The sequence below is a fragment of the Tachypleus tridentatus genome, chromosome 13 (genome assembly GCF_004210375.1).
Source record: "Tachypleus tridentatus isolate NWPU-2018 chromosome 13, ASM421037v1, whole genome shotgun sequence".
Classification (NCBI taxonomy): domain Eukaryota; kingdom Metazoa; phylum Arthropoda; class Merostomata; order Xiphosura; family Limulidae; genus Tachypleus; species Tachypleus tridentatus.
Window position 1 is genome coordinate 53,669,551 of NC_134837.1, and position 22,604 is coordinate 53,692,154.

At 33.4% G+C, this 22,604-nt stretch overlaps 1 protein-coding gene across 1 annotated transcript in view; it reads left to right on the forward strand.

The window, feature by feature from the left end:
* The window catches only part of LOC143236011 (two pore calcium channel protein 1-like), a 91,874-nt gene that overhangs the window by 18,786 nt on the left and 50,484 nt on the right, over nucleotides 1–22,604 (forward strand). Inside the window, 2 exon segments of the mRNA XM_076474203.1 lie at nucleotides 11,230–11,288; nucleotides 16,496–16,595. Coding sequence (XP_076330318.1) covers nucleotides 11,230–11,288; nucleotides 16,496–16,595 — 159 coding nt within the window.

The window sequence follows — 22,604 nt, forward strand, 5'->3', positions numbered from 1 at the left end:
AAGGATATTCAAATAATAATTTGGCAGGAGTTGGATGCTTTTGTTGCTGCTTATACTCATAATCCCTTTCTCCAGGACCAAGTTTCTGAGGAAATTTTTTTTCTTCAGAGGGAAGATAATTTTGACTCAGTTTTTCATGCTAGTCACATAATGATGAAAGTCAAGAGAGTCTGCTGATTACATTTTTCTCGCACTTTATTGATCAGATTTGTCAAATTTTACATGTCTTCCCTTTAGCTCTTGATTCTTCTACTTTTTCCTTGGTGGGAGAAGAGCCTTATTTTGATTATTGTTATTTTCTTCCCTCTCTCAACATTCTTGTTCATGGTCAATGTTTTGCTGCTCAAGTACAGTGAGGAGTGAGTATTCATTGTTCTCCATGGCTTTTGGATCCATTCTCTTTGCTTACCAGAGTGCTCCAGATCCTCATTTGGACTTTCAGCATTTAAATTCCCTCCTTCCCTCATAAGTTTCTAATCCTGATGCCTTGGTTCGTTTTAATAAATCCCATTTTACTACAATTTTCATTACGCTAATTTTTTTGCAACAGGCTTAGTAGAATATGGATGAGTTTGTATGCACATTTGCACATGTTAAGTATCTTCACAAATTTTGGTACACTTTTAATAAAGGCGTGTGTTTTTCTTATAACATAACCACATCAGGCTATCTGCTGAGTCCACCGAGAGGAATCGAACCCCTTATTTTCGTGTTGTAAATCCGTAGACTTACCACTGTACCAGCGGGGGACAACTTTTAATAAAGATTACAAATTTTTGTATATAAAAAATTTGATTTTTAATAGAATATTTCTACTGAAGATTTATTTGCTAAAATATCAAGTCTGTTTCATTACTAGTCTGAGTGTTAAATGATTTCATGTTGTATGAAAACAAACTATTCTTATTTCCAGAAATCTCAAATACTATTTGTGTAATATCTAAAACCTCCTAAATACATGTCATACATTTTTTTTCATTAAGAATTTATATTTAATGTTATTTTTTATACCTTAAGTATGTGGGATATGTCAGTTGACCAAACTTGTAACCATCTTAAAAAAAGGAAATAAATATGTTTTTTTCATGCTAAAATGATTAGATATTATAACACGAAAAGTAGCTTAAGTCTCATAATGTTATATATTATTCCTTATCAACTTGATTTTCCAGTTTTCCTAGCTAAATTACATAACTTCCACTGATGCAGTGTATATGCAGTTGTGTTACCATATCCAATAATATAAAACTTACCTTTAGTCTTTACAAAGTGACCATATCTTGTCTGCATTTTAGTGGAATAGATTTTGTAATATGCAGTCACATTTCAATTATTGTACATTACATATGTATATATATTATTTATATAAATAAATAAGTTATGAAACTTATTTTTCTTAAAATAAATAAAAAGTAGTGCAAACAATTATCTCTTCTAGTTGTGACTTTTGAACTTGGGTTGCTACTGGACATAGGTTGTTAATCGTTTCAGAATTTTGCATGTAGATGATATGAAAAAAAATTCTTTTTAGGTTTTATGTATACAGTTGAATAACAAAAAAAAAACAAACCTATACTGATACCATAAAATTTCACTATAATTTATTAAGCTTACTAACTAAACTGTATTTAGGTCTTTAAAAAAATGAAACTTTGAGCACACTAAAGACACAACCTACTTCCTTGAAATCTTGGTTTGAAAGAACATGGTAGCTTTCTAACAGATTAAAATGGCTGAAAAAATTCTAGTTCTGTACACTACCATTTGGTCTTGCCTTGGCTTCTTATGTATTCTGTTGAGCTGTATGTGCTTTGGCATGTCATCTTCATTCATTTGGTCTTCAGAATATTATTACATTAACAACTAGCTCCTGGTCACCTCTTCCCAAGCCAAATCTGCTAATCACACATACTTCCTGCTTTGGGAGTCTACTTAGGTGAAATTTCTTATCCAGGTGAAGTCCTTTCTCACTTCCACTCAGTACCTTATTCATTTGCAGATCATCTTCAATTCCCATATTGGTCAATGCCAGTTTTCTCCAATTTGGTTGCAGGATATGGAACAAGTAGTTACTCAGGCTCTGTCTTTAAGTTCTATTCCTGATCTAGAAGTTTTCCCTCTTTTTGGAATGTGGACCTCCCTGAAAGCTCTCATTCCCTTGGTTTGAGCACATGTGTATATCCTTAAGTGGAAGTTAGAAACAAGTGAAACTTTTCCCACAATTCCTTGGATCATTTTACTTCTCTCTCTTTGCACCAGGGATTAAGGCTGACCTTATTTGGTGGTCAGCTTTGATCCCTGGTGGGAGGAAATGAATGAGAGCCCAAAAAACCACTAACTCAAAATGATGACACAAAAGGGCTTTTACCATGGTGGGGTTTCTCTTCCTTTGCTTAGTCCTTACTTGCATCTGTTTACTGATGCTTCTTTAGTGGGTTGGAGGATTCCATCAACTCTCAGGTTGTTTTGCCTTCTCTCCTACTTCCCTCTCTTGTATATCCCAATCTAATCCCAATCATTTTCATTGTCTTGTCCACCCCCTAGTTGTTGTGTGTCTTGGACTGAATCATGTCCGAGTTTCTGTTTTCACCTGGAGTCCTTCCTCTTATAATCTTTCTCTTGTTACTCTTACTGTCTGGGTTTGGCAACTCATCTGTCTAGCTTGTTCTGACTTGTCAGTGGATAATCATTGACTGTTTAATATGTCATCACACCAGATATACCATGTTCCTTTGTTTTTAGCTACTTAGAACTGCTTTGCTTTGAAGGAGATTGTACTAACGGGAATGCTGATAACTCCTAATAAGTTTGTATTTATATGATATCACTGTGTACTTCTTGGTCAGGTATTGTCTTAAGTCTCTGGCAATTCTCCACACGTCTGTTTGTCTTTAACTGGTGTATGTTAACCTTTTGGTTACTTATGCATTCCCTTTTTATACTGTTTTACTTTGTATTTATGAATTCAACCTAGTGGCATGTGTTACTTGTTCAGGTTTGCTGATTCATTTTATACTAGCACTTACTCTTCTTCTTTCTGTGATCATGAGATGTTTCTGTAAGACCACCAGATGCTTTTCCATTGGTGTATCTGTATATGTGTGTGTGTGTGTATCCTGAAGACCATCACTCATGATAGGGATTTTTCCCCCTATACATTTATACTTCCTCATTTATATTTATGTCCATCCCTACTGACATGTGATTTTTACAATCTTGATTTTTCTGCTTTTCAAAATAGGTAAATGCAGATACTTGTTGCAATATCTCCAGTGTGTCATTCCTTTGAACTCCCCAACATGTCATCTTCCCTCCTTCTTCTAGTAGAGCACAGGAGTCCTTACCACTTCTAATTCCTAGTCATTAGAGTGGTAGACCATACAGGTTTTCTCACAAGTGAGTTTTTTTACAATAAAATATCAAACCCATGAGTACTCACTCAATGAGAAGAGGGCTATCATCATTATAATGCTAAGTACACACATTATGTCATTACGTCTGTTATTCAGTGCTCTTTTACTGGATGTTTGCTCCCCAGATTGACTGCACTTGTTGCTTTTATGAACTTATGCAAGGTACTTCAATGATGGTTGCTCACAGGATCCCCTTTACAGTTTCTGTGTTCACTGCTTAGCTGTATGCCATTTCTCTTGCCCTGGATCATGTAGAGGCTGTGCAGTACACAGATTGTACTGTTTACACTAACTCTCTTGGCCTTCTACTGGCCCTGTAATTGCTTAGCATTAGTTCTCACCTTGTTCTTGTCGATGTTCAATGACTACCCCATTTTTATTTATTTTTTGTTTTTTAATCCAGTTTTTCTGGATACCTGGTATTGTATATATTCATGGAAGCTAACTTGTTAACACTACAGCTATGTTCATCTGCTCTGGTGGTGTCACAGTCATGCTTATCCTATATGTGGATTCCAATCCTATATTGAAAGCTCAGCCTTGTATCAGTTGGCAGTGAACTTGCAGTGAGCAACATCATAACAAGGTTTTCCAGGTAAAACCTGTTGTTCTTTGGTTGTGTTGTTCCCATAAGGAATTGGAAGGAAGAAGTCATCCTAACTTGGTTGTGCATTCATCACAGGTTTTCAGTTTATTGTTTTCTTTTATATGGGACTGATTCACTAATGTGTGACCTATGTGGCAATCAGATCACAATATCACATGTTTTACTATTGTACTGTCTTTCTGACTGTGAGCAATGGCACAATTTTAAACATTTTGATTTTCCATGGATTTATCCATGATGTTGGACAGTGTCATTGCTGATGTTGAAATTGCCCAACTTGCTTGTGTTTTTAACTCTTTTTGAGCCACTGGACTTTGTAATTTAATTCTTTTTACCCAAATTTTGGATATTGTTTTGTTTTACCTTTATTTATTTTTACATTTCATACTAATTTTACTTTTACATTTTTACCAGTTTTTTTGACACAGATAGCCTTGTTGCTTTGCACACTAACTGCAAAATAACCAACCAACCAACCAGTCCAGAGCTTTAAGTAATTGTCCACACAAGCTGGTTCAATTACTTTAGAACATAGTTGACATGACAAATTCTTTTTCTCTACTATGTTGTCATAATACAATCTATGATACTTTCACTTTAAAAATCATCAATATATACTCCATATGGTCAAACTCATAATTGTACAATTTAGATCTATCTGTGTTTTCCACTAGGTTTGTCTTACTTCATCTTATTTAAACTAATTTTGGATGCATATTTATAAATAGACCAACTGAGGTCTAGAAATTTCTGCACACAACAAGACGTGAGGATGTGTTAATGCTCAAGAAAATCTTTAGAGGTTCTAGTAACATGAGAAGATAATACAACTACCAATTTACAAAAATTGTACTAAACAATTATAGATTCATAAACAGTTATATGAATAAACTTGGCATAACTATCACTTCTAAAAATGACTTTAATACTTGTGCTTTGAAACGGTCATGTATATCTAACAAAACAAAACTTAAGATGAAGTTTCATTAAGCATAAGAAAGAACTGATTGATTACATTCATATCTCTCTTAACTGCTAAGACATCAACATGAGTGTTTGTCATTCTAAAACATTCAATAATTGAAGTACAAATGTCATGACTTGTTATTTACAGAGTTACAAGTTATATTAAAAAAATTTAGTTAAGCAACATTATTATCAATGTACTTCAATAAATTTGCCTTTAAAATGTAGTTAATAATTAAAATGTTTAAACTGTCTAAGTTTTAACTCCTTAATTTTAAAAATAAATATTTTAGAAAATCTCAGTCTTTATTTTTTGTTTCATGTAAAATATATGAGCTCCAATTTTTCATTTCAGAATTTTCTAACTTCTAAAATAGACTGTTGCAGTTTTTGATAAATTATAACCATAATCTGTACACAATTACATGCAAAAATGTAAACCTCTTACCTTTATGATTTACTGCATTATTAACAGATTTGCCAAACCCACTAGAGAAGCCCCTTTCCCCCTCTATCTGTCTTTCGAGAATGTGTTTGCTAATCAGCTTTGTATGACTAATGGATGTGTTTCTAACATACAGGAAGAGCATATTCTCCTCTACATAAATCATACAATTCTGAGTTTTGCTGTCATAATCCTTTAGTTTAGGGAATATTTTATGACTGACATATCTTTTATGTTTTAAAATGCATATTTGAAAGCTATATGAATTATAGTTTTGAACACAAAAACTTAAGAGATTCAGTGAGGTTAGGGAAGAAAGTCTAAGATTTGTAGTTGAGCAATAACAAACTGAGTGTGCAGCGGGTACTACAAATCCTTGGTTTATATACACATTTTTTGTTTATTATTGTTTATATTAGCAAAAGAAAACTAAAATGTAATGTAATTGCCTACTGTCTTGTGTGATGTATTTTGATCCAGTAACTCAACCCAAGTGTTGTATTACTGATCTTCTTATTAAATAGCAAGTGCTAAGTAACAAGTGACCACTAACTATAACGAAAAAATATAACAATTGAAAGTATACAATATGATACACTGTTTTAGTAGCATGATACACAATTTGGTCTGGTTAGCAAGAACAACATATTTTCCTGTAGCTCATATATGAAACACATAAAGGCCACATAAAACATATCAAAGTGCAGTAGACATAAATACAGAATTGAATTGAAAACATGTCAATCTATGAAGAATTCAGAATAGCATTGACACATACTTTTTCAGATTACAGTTCGTTAAACACAAAAGTATTGTTTATGAACAAAATTGCAAATTCTATAATTAGATCCAAACCCACATGGTGAATTGGGGAATTTCCCACAAAAATCAATATTTTTGTTTATGATCAACAAAACTTAAACAGTTGATTACTGACTTTGGGGTGAATACACTGGTAGTTTGAATACAAAAAATAGGGACAGTCTAAATCTTAAAAGTTTCTCATGTCTGCTTCATGATAACAACAATATTTCTTGTAACAGTCTCAATCTCACATGGATCTGATCCAGTGTACAGATGCTCACCTCCTTTATACAATACTTTATCATTGTATGCACCATTTGAATTGGTTTACAATCAGGATCTAACACTCATGGATGAAAATACATTCAAAGGATTATGTCATTGATTAAACAGTAAGCCATAGAACATTGTTATATATTTGGAAAAACTGCAGATAATGGAATCTGAAAGAAATCTGAAGTTACAACTAGTACTATTTTTAAATGCACAAGATTCTTATTCCACAAAGGTGATTTGGCTAAGACTGCTTCTAACTAATACAAATTATCATTTGGCGCTGAAGACACTTGAAACATTACATGATACAAAATAGATAAATAGTGTTGAGTAAAACTTTCATCAAAACTTCACATGTAAAAATTGTAAATATTTAAGTTGAGCAAGATAAAACTTCAGCAAGTACAAAGTAAAGCTAGAAGAATATAAAATTAAAATGAAACAGTTGTGAAATGTTTAATAGAAACTGCTAAGAAGAGTAATTTGGAACTGTGTAATCAAAATTGCAGTAAATGCAGAAGAAAAATGCTATTTGCTTTATTTCATGTTTTGCAATTTTTTTTCACTGTTTATTGATGACTTCTTAAAGGATACAGAAAGTAAGAAAATATAAAGTTTTGCTGGAAAACTACATAGGAGGTTCTAGCAGTTATGTAGGTGAAGTGTAAGGTGTTTTTATCCTTAGCATAAAAATCATCTTTCACGATAAATTACTTTATAAAGGCTTTGGAAATTTACAGACAAACTTGTAGTAGGAATACTTAATTAAAAACATAGATTTTTTATCCACAATAGATTTTTAGTATCCACTGAATGCTTGTTAAATTTTGTGAAGGTATCCATAGTAAATTCAGAATTACAGCATGCAGTTTTAAGGTTGGTGAAATCAGCAGACTGTTTTTATAGGCTTAATAAAATTGTATGTATTATATCACAATTTTGCTGTTAAAAATTCTATAGACCATTGATACTTTATATGTTTTACTGAAGTCCCTGTTGAGGAACTCATTGTATGTTCATAAAACTGCTTCCAAATTAAAAGTTTCCACTAACAGAAATTAATACTATAATTAAGTTCACAAAGTTTACATAAGCTCAAGTTAAAAAAATATATATGGACAGAAATTTTGGTTAACTAAGGATTCCTATATATTGATCCCTGTAGGAGAATTATTCATGAACAAATTTAAAACTAGGGTATTAAGATTTAGCATAATGGAACTACACATATGGATCAGATATATGAATGACTTCATTGTTTGGAGAGGCACTGATGTGTATCATCTGCTACAATTTTTCAATTATGCAAATTCTGTCCACCCTTACACTAAATTTACTGTTAAATTGAATCTTATAGGACATTACCCTTCCTTGGTGTTCTTCTAATTTAAAAAAATAACAACAGAAACCTTTCAACAACAGTTTACCAAAAACCTTTCTCAGTCTTTACAGGTAAACTCTACATAGTAGATCATGTAATATAGTTCTGTGCAAAATTTAATCTGTTTATACATTTCTATGGTAGAACGTTCATAGTCTGTTCTTGCAAAGAATACTTATATAAATATCTTTAAAGGTATTACTAGGGGTAGAGATTACAAATATAAAATAATAGATAACACAATAAGCCTATACAGAAATTCCTCAATAATATAATCCAAAACATAGCTAATCAATTTGTAAAAAGAATAAAAACAATTTCTCTCTTGCAGTGCTGATATATATAATAAGAATGGAAACAATTTGTTAGTTTGTTCCCTCCCTGCCACAGCAGTATGGAATTTGTCAGTTTGTTCCCTCCCTGCCACAGCAGTATGGAATTTGTCAGTTTGTTCCCTCCCTACCTCAGCAGTATGGAATTTGTTAGTTTGTTCCCTCCCTACTTCAACAGTATGAAATTTGTCAGTTTGTTCCCTCCCTGCCACACCAGTATGGAATTTGTCAGTTTGGTTCCTCCCTACCTCAGCAGTATGGAATTTGTCAGTTTGTTCCCTCCCTATCTTAGCAGTATGGAATTTGTCAGTTTGTTTCCTCTCAGCATATGAATTTGTCAGTTTGTTCCTCCCTACAGTTTGTTCCCTCAGCAGTATGGAATTTGTCAGTTTGTTCCCTCCCTACCTCACCAGTATGGAATTTGTCAGTTTGTTCCCTCTCTATCTTAGCAGTATGGAATTTGTCAGTTTGTTCCCTCCCTATTTTAGCAGTATGGAATTTGTCAGTTTGTTCCCTCCCTACCTCACCAGTATGGAATTTGTCAGTTTGTTCCCTCTCTATCTTAGCAGTATGGAATTTGTCAGTTTGTTCCCTCCCTATTTTAGCAGTATGGAATTTGTCAGTTTGTTCCCTCCCTACCTCACCAGTATGGAATTTGTCAGTTTGTTCCCTCCCTACCTCACCAGTATGGAATTTGTCAGTTTGTTCCCTCCCTACCTCAGCAGTATGGAATTTGTCAGTTTGTTCCCTCCCTACCTCAGCAGTATGGAATTTGTCAGTTTGTTCCCTCCCTACCTCAGCAGTATGGAATTTGTCAGTTTGTTTCCTCCCTACCTCAGCAGTATGGAATTTGTCAGTTTGTTCCCTCCCTACTTCAACAGTATGGAATTTGTCAGTTTGTTCCCTCCCTACCTCACCAGTATGAAATTTGTCAGTTTGTTTCCTCCCTACCTCAGCAGTATGGAATTTGTCAGTTTGTTCCCTCCCTATCTTAGCAGTATGGAATTTGTCAGTTTGTTCCCTCTCTATCTTAGCAGTATGGAATTTGTCAGTTTGTTCCCTCCCTACTTCTTCAGTATGGAATTTGTCAGTATGGAATTTGTCAGTTTGTTCCCTCCCTACTTCAACAGTATGAAATTTGTCAGTTTGTTCCCTCCCTACCTCAGCAGTATGGAATTTGTCAGTTTGTTCCCTCCCTACCTCACCAGTATGGAATTTATCAGTTTGGTCCCTCCCTACCTCAGCAGTATGGAATTTGTCAGTTTGTTCCCTCCCTACCTCAGCAGTATGGAATTTGTCAGTTTGTTCCCTCCCTACCTCACCAGTCCCTCCCTACTTCAACAGTATGAAATTTGTCAGTTTGTTCCCTCCCTACCTCACCAGTATGAAATTTGTCAGTTTGTTTCCTCCCTACCTCAGCAGTATGGAATTTGTCAGTTTGTTCCCTCCCTATCTTAGCAGTATGGAATTTGTCAGTTTGTTCCCTCTCTATCTTAGCAGTATGGAATTTGTCAGTTTGTTCCCTCCCTACTTCAGCAGTATGGAATTTGTCAGTTTGTTCCCTCCCTACCTCACCAGTATGGAATTTGTCAGTTTGGTCCCTCCCTACCTCAGCAGTATGGAATTTGTCAGTTTGTTCCCTCCCTACCTCAGCAGTATGGAATTTGTCAGTTTGTTCCCTCCCTACTTCAACAGTATGGAATTTGTCAGTTTGTTCCCTCTCTATCTTAGCAGTATGGAATTTGTCAGTTTGTTCCCTCCCTACCTCACCAGTATGGAATTTGTCAGTTTGTTCCCTCCCTACTTCAACAGTATGAAATTTGTCAGTTTGTTACCCCTCCTCCCTACCTCAGCAGTATGGAATTTGTCAGTTTGTTCCCTCCCTACCTCAGCAGTATGGAATTTGTCAGTTTGTTCCCTCCCTACTTCAGCAGTATGGAATTTGTCAGTTTGTTCCCTCCCTACCTCACCAGTATGGAATTTGTCAGTTTGTTCCCTCTCTATCTTAGCAGTATGGAATTTGTCAGTTTGTTCCCTCCAGTATGGAATTTGTCACTATCATCAGTATGGAATTTGTCAGTTTGTTCCCTCCCTACTTCAACAGTATGAAATTTGTCAGTTTGCTCCCTCCCTACCTCAGCAGTATGGAATTTGTCAGTTTGCTCCCTCCCTACCACACCAGTATGGAATTTGTCAGTTTGTTCCCTCCCTATACCTCAGGTTTACATTGGACAAGCCACTAGGAATGAAAATATCCAAATAAAAGGACAAGTGGATAATGTGGAGAAACAAATCATAAAATAATCAATACTAACAGAGTGCTTTGAATATACAGGTCATAATATTCTCTGGCATAAGACCAAATGAAGAATTTGTTGAATCTTTAACTGAGCCATTAGAAATTATAACATTAATATATTATAATTAGAGATTAAGGGCAGAAAGTAACATCAGTCACCTAAATTTTTAGCCTGTTACTTCAGAAAGAAATGTATTAATAAGTAAGTGATTGACTTTAAGTATAAGTAGTTGAAAATTCATCATTAGATGAGGAATCTTTATAACTTTTCATATATCCATTGACAAGCTCATCCATGGTGTTATAGCTTTTTACAATGAACATGTTTCTTCCAAACAAAAGCATGCAGCACATGTGAATAGTAAAAGTGTATTTGTTTGTTGATACATGTTAAACTTTGAATTCTGACAATGAAAAATGTGGATAAATTTTTAAAATCTAAGCTCAAATTGGTGTGTTTACACTTGAATATTGATATATCTATTTGTTTAAAGATTAATATTTCAATTTTGCTCTTTCTATTTCCTTTTTTATCTTCTCTGTATGCTGCACACATTAAATAGATAATTGTTTAAATTTGCATGTATTTTGTGGTTTAAGATTTTTTTAATAAAAGTGACTTATACTAACTTGTAGAATATGCAGTTTAATGTGTCTGTTTGTAACTATATTTCACTGAAAACTGATTGCATTAAATATGTTACAGTACTTCTCAACATTGCAAGGAAGTTTTGTCAACCTTTTTGTTTTACTTACAACTGCAAAGTAAGTAACTGTTCATGTTGTTATAAAGTACTGTTAACAGAAATATTACATATTGATTGGGAATAATGTAAACCTTCTCTACTGTATTTACATTCAGCTGGAAATGAAAGTAGTTTTTATGTACTTGTTTGTTTTTCAAGTGGTGTTTTTTCATTAAAAGTTAAGCATAGCAGCTGCTCTGTCTTAGAATTGTTAATGATCTTGTGAACATTGCCAAAAGAAATGTTACTGTATCCATATAGATGCATGTTGTTGTGTTTTTTATTTATCAACCGTATCTGAAATGGTAAGTACTTTTCAGGTGTTAAGAGCATTATCTGCATATCAAATTTCAATATTTAAGTAAAAATAATTATAACACTGAACAATTTCAAGAATATTTAACTTAGAAATATTTCAGATTGATAGTTTTTAATTTGTTAATGTTTATTTAGTACAATTCCTAACCTCTCTAGTAGCACTATGGCACGTATGTGGTCCTACAACACTAGAAACCAAGTTTTGATATCTGTGGTGAGCAGAGTACAGACATCCATTGTGTAGCTTTGTGCTTAACTTCAAAAAAACAAAGCAATTCACAAAAAGAAATAAAGTACTCAAACTTGCCTCAGTTACATGTTCTTTAAATTTATCTGCTACTTCTTCTCTGAAATTATTATTACAACTTCTCTTTCACACACATTTATGACCTCACAACATGTCATATGACTAACTGCTAATAAATTTCAGGTTTGAATATAATTGAAGCCATAGTTCAAATACCATTAGATAGAAAATGTTACTATTTACACAAAGATAAAGTGAAAATGATGAGTGAAGTAATATATGATTTTGTGGGAAAAATGATGAGATTCAGCTCATGCAGAGAAGGACAGTGGAATCTAATAGAAAGTTTAGAATATTTTGGAACAGGCCACAACTCTTGAAATTTGTTAATTTGTTTAATCAACCTTTTCATTACTAAAAATGTTTTCATGTTAAATTATGTCTGTTTGAAAGCTCTGGGTAGTTCTAGTTAGGTTTAAGAAGTACAGTAGGCAAAGACAAAATATTATGGTGATTTGCATTCTAATTTATTGAATATTACTGGCACGTTTATTGAATTCAAATAACTTAGATAAGTAAAGTAACTTGATAGATATTGAAAAGAAATATTTATTATGTATAAATTAATCTTGATCAAGATTGTCGTTAAAAAACAATGTTATCTAGTTTCATGTGATACCGTATATCATCAATAAATCCTTTTACATTTTCAACATGCTTTGTGTGATTTATAGTCATAAGTGGTGGCTACTGCAGTTTGACAAAATAAGGTATGAAAGTAAGTATTTTGAAGAATATCTACCAAGTTGAAACTTATTATATATTTAAAATGGAACTATGTTGGTCACAATAAAAAGGGTCCGGCATGGCTAGGTGGGTTAAAGCGTTCGACTCATAATCTGAGGGTCGTGGGTTCGAATCCCAGTAGCACCAAACATGCTCACCCTTTCAGCTGTGAGGGCATTATAATGTGACGGTCAATCCCAGTATTCGTTGGTAAAAGAGTAGCCCAAGAGTTGGCAGTGGGTAGTGATGATTAGCTACCTTCCCTCTAGTCTTACAGTGCAAAATTAGGAACGACTAGTGTAGATAGCCCTTGAGTAGCTTTGTGCGAAATTCAAAAAACAACAACAAACAACAACACAATAAAAAGAAATTATTTGATGAAGTATTTTCAGAGTTCTTCTAAACATTCTCTCAGAACTAAACTTTGGAAACTCCCCATCATGCAAAATTATATAAAAAGTAAATCAAGATATATGATTTTTTAAATTTAATTTTATGGAAGGTAGGTTAAGTATTTCCACTTTGAAAAAGTAGAAATTCAAGGGAAGGGATAATCATACTCATCACACTTTAGAGGAAGGGTTAAATATAGAACATACTATTAATTTATTTAGAAAAATGAGACTACAACCTGGTTTCAAACTTTTTATCATTACTTATAGTTCACAACATCTGAAGCTTTTGCCTGATCATGCATCATAATTAGTGTCATTCAGTAACATATCTAGCCATATATTTTACTTAATGTACGAGTAAGAGCATGCTAGATTTGCAGCATGCATGGATGTTTTATTGAAAATCTATTTCAAAGCAGAGTAGGTAGGACATTGTTCCAAATGTTATATTTTCATTAACAAAGGTTTGGTTTTGAGATTTTGCCCAGCTCTATTCTTTATCATATTAATACAAAATATCTGTCTTCAGAACCTTGCAAGCACATAATTTGAGCTTCCCAGACAAAATGCTTTCAATCAACAGTTTCATTTAATGTAATTAATAACAGTAATTTAAGAAACAGCACATTTGTTGATTGTAAAAGTACCTAAAGTAACAAATAACACAAAGTATTGACACAGTGAATATTTAAAGATTTCGTTAAGTATCCTTTTTTGTCAAAGTTAACATTTTCTATATTATTAAAGATGCCACTTTTTACTTTATTATTTAAAAACTCTTAGATTCAGATATTAACATGTGTAAAAATAATTTGCACTTGTTAAGTTGAGAATATTAAAGAATTAAGTAACAGAAATAATATTTCATTTAGAAACCCTTTAGAACATCTTACGTATAAGGATGGGTTAGACTGTACATGCCACAGTCGTTTTACAAAGGTACATTTAAAGTTCAGTTAAACAACTTTATTAAATTATAAACAATAAATAGGCAAATTGTGCAATAAATGTCATTTAAAAATATAGATAAAATGCATTACACAATGAAATTAAAAAAAAAAAAAAAATGACTAAATGTTTTGGTAGTTTCTGCTGATATCATCAGGAGTTAATAAAATAATCATGGTAGCTAAAGCCACCAAAATATGTAGAGTCATTTTTAATTTTTAAAATTTATTATGTAATGTAAATGCTGTTTTGCCTATATTTTCAAATTAACAACTTTATTACTAACTTAAATAAACTTGGCATCAAGACATAGCTTTTAATTTACATATTCATATTATCTAAACTTTAATTTTGTAATCTGAAAGCTGAATCTTTAAAAATGCAATATTCAATCCTCTGTATCACATGACCCATCTTTACTTTGTATTCCCTCCTTTAGATTTTATAACTTCAGTAATATGCCTTCTTTAGTACCTAAGCAATTAGAAACAAACCATTCATAATGATAAGCAAGAATATGAGGTTTGAGCATCTTTTCAGTTTGCAATAAATGTGTCAAACCTACCAGAGAAACTACTCCTCCTTTTTTCTATAGTTTTGAAATGAATTATCTATCTCACATCTACTTGTTTGATGGATGTTTCTAACCTATGCACTGTTCTAACATACTGGAATTTTAATATTGCTTGTTTATATTAGGCCCGACATGGTAAGGTGGGTTAAGGCATGCAACTCGTAATCTGAGGGTCGCGGGTTTGCATCCCTGTTGCAACAAACATGTTTGCCCTTTCAGCTGTAGGGGCATTATTATGTGATGGTCAATCCCACTATTTGTTGGTAAAATAGTAGCCCAAGAGTTGACGGTGAGTGGTGATGCCTAGCTGCCTTTCCTTTAGTCTTACACTGCTAAATTAGGGATGGCTAGAACAGATAGCCTTTGAGTTGCTTTGTGCAAAATACAAAACAATTGTTTATATTTTATGGTTAAAAATGATAGTTCAAAAGAAAAGCTGTATGATGTTGGGTAAATTGTTTCTCATAGCAGTTGCAGAATTTTTTAACCTGTTTATATTTTAATTAGAAATCCAGATATATCATAGTAGTTTTGGAACACGTTTTTAGTACCTGATATATTTTTGTTATCTAAAACATATATTTAAAAGCTACATGAATTATTTTGTGAAGAATCAAAGTAGGGTTACTGAACCACAGCATTCAAGTATATGTGACCTCAAATGTTAAAGTGCTGAATTTCTTGTTTATTTATGTACATTTTTCATTTATTGTTTTATATTTTTTATTAAAAATGGCTAAAATTAGAAATTTGTTAGGTACATTACAAATCTTAAATAAAAGTTAAGTTGGTGGAAAACTAAGAAAGTTCTTGTGATATGCATGTGACTACAGAATGATCACTTGTTTACCCTAAGCTTTGCTGGATACATTCTGTTGCAATTATCTGCTTTTTGTGCAGAAAGAGGGTACAAAAGTATTGTAATAAAACCACAGAATTAATGCATGTGTGAAAAGGTTAGAAGCTGAGGCTGTTTGAATAAATAATGTTACAATATGAAGTCATTCTAGAAAGAAAAAAAAAAGAATTGATGATTTTTATTTTTCACCTTGTGAAAGATTATAGTCTGTTACATATATGTTATTTATCTATATCTTTTATAAACCTTCTGAGATATCAATTTCTGTTCTTTAAATCATTAATTTTCTTTAAATGTATAACTTCTCAGTTAATTGTTTGTCTGTATGAAATGAACTTAAATAACATACTGTTAGAATCATTACTCAATATGTTAAAGCTTCTAATTTGTTATTATAGTTTATATCTAATTTCGTTATTCAAGAAACTATTCTTTTTTAAAATATTTACATTTACATATTAAAACTATTAATACTGTTTTTTCTAATATTTTAAAAACTCAACATTTGACTTTCATATTATTTGTGATTTAAGACAGATTCTCTACCAGTAAAAAAAAGCTGAAAAGTATGATTATTACATATTAATCTCAGTAAATTTGCTTCAGATACAAAGAAATATTTGTGAGAAAATAGCAAACATCAGCACCTTCTATTCTTTTAAAAATACTCTCTCATGCATTAGTCAGTTATTGTTAAATTATGAAAACTGTTGACTGAAACCAGAGATGCTAATGATCCATCTCTGGTCAGTCACACCAAAACTCAAGTAAGCATAAAATTTTTATTTAACATTAAAAATAATTTCTTTAGCAATGTTCAATGAAGATATCAACCATATTCTATTATTAATCACCATAAAACTGAAGATATAAATAAATAAGTGCATTATTATTATTTGTATTATTTGAAAATGAAATACTTGTAGCATCATATTCTGCAAATAATACCATCTGCAATTTCACAAAAAATTGAAATTAACTTATACAATCATTGAAGATACTAGTTAAAATTTGTAATTTTGTAATAACTTAGTATTAATCCAGGTGAATTGTGATATTAGTGAAGAACATTTACAACAAAGTTTTTCTTTCTGCAAAGCTTTCCTGACATCATGATGCCAGCTTATGCTGTTTCCCACTGGTCAGCTATATTTTTCATTGTATTTCTGATTATTCACCTGTACTTCATTATGAACATGGCACGTATTTATCTTTTTTTGTATTACTATTAATAAAAATAACAATATAAAATGTACCATAAATTTATATGCATAATAATCAATCTCTTACAAAAAATGTTATGAAACTTACCCAATAGTGAAAATATTAAATGAAATGTATGTAAATGAGACCCTTTCTCTGCTTGGTCTATCACTCTTGAGGCATGTGAGTATGATATCATTTAAAATTTGGATTTTATTTCTGGATGTGTTGTAGTTTGATGGATATTTTAAAAAAATATTGTAATGCTAAATATTTATTCAATAAACTTACTTAACAAATGTTTTTAGTGTTAAAGTCATGAGATTAAAAATACAGATATTTTTCTACATCTGAATTCATGTCTGATTTGTGCATGTTAACAATTGTTCTGTTTCTGTGAAAATAAGTTTGTCTTACTGAAAGAATGTAATATATGTTTGCATTGTGAATGGTAATGATTGTTCTGTTCTGTTTTAACAATATAAGTGTTCATTGTTCCTGCATGTGACAAAACAACGTAAGTAAAACTGAAAAATTTTAAAAATGCTTCTTATTGAAATTAATAATTAAAACTTAGATAATATAAAAGTATGATTTATAAACTGTGGTTTGATGTCAAGTTTGTTGACATATGTTGGTAATGAGGCTGTTTAATTAAAATTTGAATAAAACTGTAAAATGTCAGGACTCACAGAGGGTTTGGTGGCAACTGGGTGATAGCCAACTTGGCAACAGGACAATTTAGTGACAGTAAACTATCGACTGGACAAGTTGTTGAAACACAACTAGTCAAAAAATCAACTTGTTGACAGCAGATTATTGACAATTGCATCTTTAGATGGATTTGATGCTATATTTACAATTACTTAGGGAAATGCATGCATGTTTACATGTATTAGGTTTACAATGTGTATGAGTAATTTGTTGCATTTTATATAGATAAATACAAAATACAATGATTTGATACAGATGAAACGTGTTTGTGAAGTACTGAATTTATATTCCAAAAATGAACTGAATGAGAAAAGAATATAAAATATTGAAATTTAATGTATTATAGATGCCTTATGGCAAAAACTAAAAATGACATCATAATGATTTATACAGTAAAAAAGCTACAATCTTGCTAAAAAGTTGAGCTATTTATTTTACTTAGATAGTTGTAAGCCCTCACCTAGCTATTGTCTGCAATACTACTGGTATATTTGAAATATTTATATGTCAACAAGTCTGTTAGCAATTGATAATATTGTAAGCAAATGAGTTCACCGAGTTGGTCATCACCCAGTTAACCCTGAACCCTTGCAGAGACATATGCAGAGAATTATAATCGTACATGTGGTTTGATGCTTCTGCACCTTTTGGCTCTGGTGCAAAGTTTGGTTTGTTTTGAATTATGTGCAAAGCTTCACAAGGGCTATCTGCACTAGCTGTTCCTAATTTTGCAGTGTAAGACTATAGGGAAGGCAGTTCATCATCATTATCCACTGCCAACTCTTGGGCCACTCTTTTACCAACGAATAGTGGGATTGACTGTCTTACACCCTCTAGTCCTACACTGCTAAATCAGGGACAATTAGAGCAGATAGCCTTCGTTTAGTTTTGTGTGAAATTTAAAAAAAACAAACTTTTCCAGCACCATCCTTTGCTCAGACAGCTATGCCTACTTCATCCTTTTTACAACTACTACATCATGCTTGTAATGTTTTGAGTATTTTTTTTATAGTTTATGAATCTTCACCTTTTTTATTGGGAGAAAGTAGTTCATCTGATTATTTGGTCCTTTCACTTTTGCTAGACATTACTGTATGTGCAAGGAGGTTTGCAAATCAGTTGAGGAAGAATGTTGCTGTGCCTTGTCATCCTTGTTTTATTGGATCAGCCGGGCTTTCCATCACTTGGAGAACTCCTATTTGGACTCTCAGAGATTAGATCCTCTTCTTTCTTTTTGGACCTTGAGAGAGGATGCCATGATTTGCCTTAATCATTCTTTGTCTTTCAGCATTCATCTGCCACTTACAACATGTTTGAATTTTTTAATCATCTTTGTAGCTGTTGTCTGAGGCTTGTCACAGATCTTTTTAGACAGTCAAGAAACTATGGTCAATTGGGAATAATGAAGATGGTTTTCTGCATCTTCCCAAGCACCAAGAGCTATTGGAACATAAGGGCAATTCAGCATTTACCAACATATATCCTCCTCTATGGTGGAGTAAAGTCTAAACCATTGGTGACTATTTTATAGAGTCACCTTTTGTGGGTCTCATCTCAGAGGGTTTATGTCAGAATGGGAGACCTTTATCATAGATCAGTGAGTCATTCAAGTTCTTAGGAGAAAGGTTGATCATTCAAATTGCTTTTCTTTGTTGATTTTCCACTTCTCAAGGGCCCTCTTACATCCAGCCATAAAGCTCAAACTGTCCAAGATCTTAAGCACAAAGATGCTATGGAATGTGTCAAATCTTTTCATGGAGTTTTTTATTTCTAACCATTTGTAGTATTGAAAAAGACAGATGACTGACAATCTTTCTCATCTCAGTTGCTTCTTTTTGCCTCTTCAATTTATAATGGAATTGTTTCTTTCCCTTCAGTGGCTCTTTTACCTGGACTATGGATGACAGAATTTGATGCCACAGATACCCATGTTCATGCACAGCAACCATATTTTCAGTCTTGTGCTCTACCATTTGGTCTCGCATCTGCTACATAAGTTTTTGAAGATGTTTAAAGCTTTTTCACATCACCCATTTAGCTTTGGCATTCACACGTACTATAACATGGAGAACTGGCTTCTTCTCACCCCTTTCTACCATTTGGCAGAACTGCACACTTAAACTTTCTTATAAGAAACTCCAAGAGCTGGGTTTCTTATCAAAAAGGAGGAGTCTTTTCATACTCCCACACAGTACTTCATCCATTTAGGTGTGTGTTTTAGTTCCAGACTGAGTGTAGCCCCAACTTTTCCCTCTCTGCCCTTATACCATGGAACAAGTAGTTCTTCAAATACAATTCTTACTTTCTCCTCTGACATGCACAGTTCTATCTCTTTAGGAGAAGTGGGCATCCTTGATATCACTCGTTCCTTTAGGTTGGACTGACATGAGGTCCTTCAGTGGTTATTACAGGACCAGTGAAGCATCAAACATTGTACAGTAAGACTGTCAGGTTCTAGTTTGCTGGATCTAAGCTGGTGGTTAAACAGGGACAACACAACATTAAGTGTCCTTCTAACACCTCCATAGTCAGAAATACATATGTTCACAAATGCTTTGCTTCATGGTTGGGATGTTTGTATGGACAATATGGAATTCAAGGGACCCAAGGTTTCAAATTTCTGTGAGGGAAGGTGGTAATGTTTCATTCAGACAATTTCACAGTAGTCTTATACATTTAAAAGCAAGGAACACTTACTCCAGATCTCTCTGTTTTCAAACAAAGGATCTGCTCCTTGCTGGTAATGAATTTAATGGCTGATCATTTATCCCTACTGAGCTCTTCCTACAGCATGGATGCTTCATTTTCAAGTTTTTCATTGGATTCTTCTCTTGTCTGGGTACACTATAGATTGATGCTTTTGCTACACAATGAAATGCTTATCTCCCATTCATCTGACCTCCAGTACCTCATCCTCTTGCTTTGAGGGTAGATACTCTGAGCTAGAATTGGATGGGTCTTCATCTTTATGTGTTCCCTCAGATTCATTGGCTTTCCAAGGTTCTGGCACTTATTCATATCATGTCTTGTTCAGTTCTTCTGCTGGCATCATATCAGCCAGATTAGCCTTGGTTTCCACTCCTCCACTATCTTTAGGAGTGTCAATTTCACCCTCTGGTCATCTCTAATATGTCAGCCTCAGCCAGACATTTTTCATCCAGCATTTAGCATTCTTTGACTTCATGCCTTATTAACAGGTTCCATTCAACAATCTTCTTTGAAACTTTAACAAAGAAAATGGTTTACTTATAGTTAGTGATGTCTCAGACATGGGTTTAAGTCTTCTCATCCCACTGTGAAATGTTTCTCAATTTTTGACATGGTTGTTTGACAAAGATTTGGTGTCTTCATCTATTTCTTATATACAGTTGCTTTATTGGCTACTTTTGATTTTTCTAAGAGTTTTATCATTACTTTTGAAATCCTTTGGGGTTATCCATCCTTGTCATCTTTCCCAGGTTCCTAATAGGGATGTCATAGTGGTTCTCCATGTATTATCACTTCGATCTTTTGAACTTTTGGGGTCATGTTTACTGTATCAACTGTCACTTAGTAAAATATATTTTATTTTGTTATTGGTCATCAACATTCAGATGTGTTTGTGCTTCATGCTCATAGGACAATGTACCATTTTAATCACATTCTGTCACATTCAGACAGGTCTTTTCTACCTAAAACTTCAATAGCTAAGGAAGGAAATAAAGCTTTTCTATATATCTTTTCTCCATTTGCCATATATATGACTGTTTTGATCTGAATATTTTTTTTCTTCTTGATGGGGCTTTCTAGTGTCATGTGGCATGCACTGAAGCATTTCAAGGCTCATGTCACTGGTTATAAATCCATTGGGATCCTTTGGTATCGTGTGACTTATCCCTTGTTACATTGACAAATAGATTCATTAGTTGGTTCGGATAACTTACTTTGGTCTTTCATTGGAATAATGGAGGCTTCTTTTGGTTTCATCTTATCAAATTCAACATACACCAACATTGGTTGTGTTACCTGCTGGTGGAAAATATACAGGCTAGTATGTGAACCACACATGAAACACTTATATTGCATTATTTATAAGATTTAGCTTTTTCCTCCTTGGATGGGTTTTGGCTATTCTACCTACCCTGGACCATCTCATCATTCTCATTCAGTGGTGAGTATTGCCTGTTCAGGTATATTTTTATGAATCTGCACTACCTACAAGGAGACTAATAACTAAATTTCTAGTAGTAATGAGCTTTGTATAGATGGATGTTCTGTAAGACTACCACTTGTAGACTATCACGAGTAAAGCATAAAGGTACTTTTCCCACCTCTGCTAACCCCTAGATTGAACAAATTAAGGTTGATTTGCTATCCAAATTAGGAGCAACCTTCCTCAGGATTCACCATCATGAGAGCTTCCCCCCTTCTAATGGAGCAAGGGAGTTTTTATCACTTTCAATTTCCAGATGCTGGGGTGGAGGACAGTGGTCTTTTCCTCCATAGTGACGTTTGTACTCTTTATTTCATTCAGTAAGAAGAGGACAAAGCTGGATACACTCCCACCCTTAATACTGGATGATTTTTCCAAATGTCTGGTGGTGAGCCAGACCAGCCTATGTGGAGAGCCTCTTTGTAATCCAGGCCAAAGTATCCAGTTTTGTGAACATAATACTTCTTCTTTGGTTATTTTCTCACTTTCCATAATCATGGAAGAGGGTTCTTGTCTCCTTGTGATTCCTCATGGAGAGCATCACATCCATGAGTGATGGTTTGACATTCATTTGTTCCACATCTTCTTTATAATTCTGGGAGCAGGGAGTTGTTATCATGCCTCCCAAGATGATGAGTTAGGATTTCAGTTCATAATCTCATTCAGGTAATCTCTGTTTCTTCAGGTTGAGAGTGGTGCATCAATTGGATTCATAAATCCAAGTTCAGTTTGTTGCATTCTGTGCTTCTTCAGGTTGGAGGGAAGTATTGTCCAGTTCCGTGTTCTTGCATTCCCTTCATAATTCCAGTGGTTCACATGGGACATTCTATAACTTTCAGGTTGGATGCCTGGACCCATAATTCAGAGTTTGGTTTGTTGCATTTTATGCTTCTTTAGGTTGTAGTAAGGGTTTGCCTATTCAGGTATTACTTGCTTCCTCTTCATAATTCTGGTGGCTTGACATGCAACATTCTGTAACTTTCAGAGTGGGTTCACTTCATATCATATTCCTATAGTACAATTATATTATATTTCAGTCCCCATGTCCTAGCCACTACACTATGGATCTAGCTTTGCATCCATAGCCCTATAATTCCAA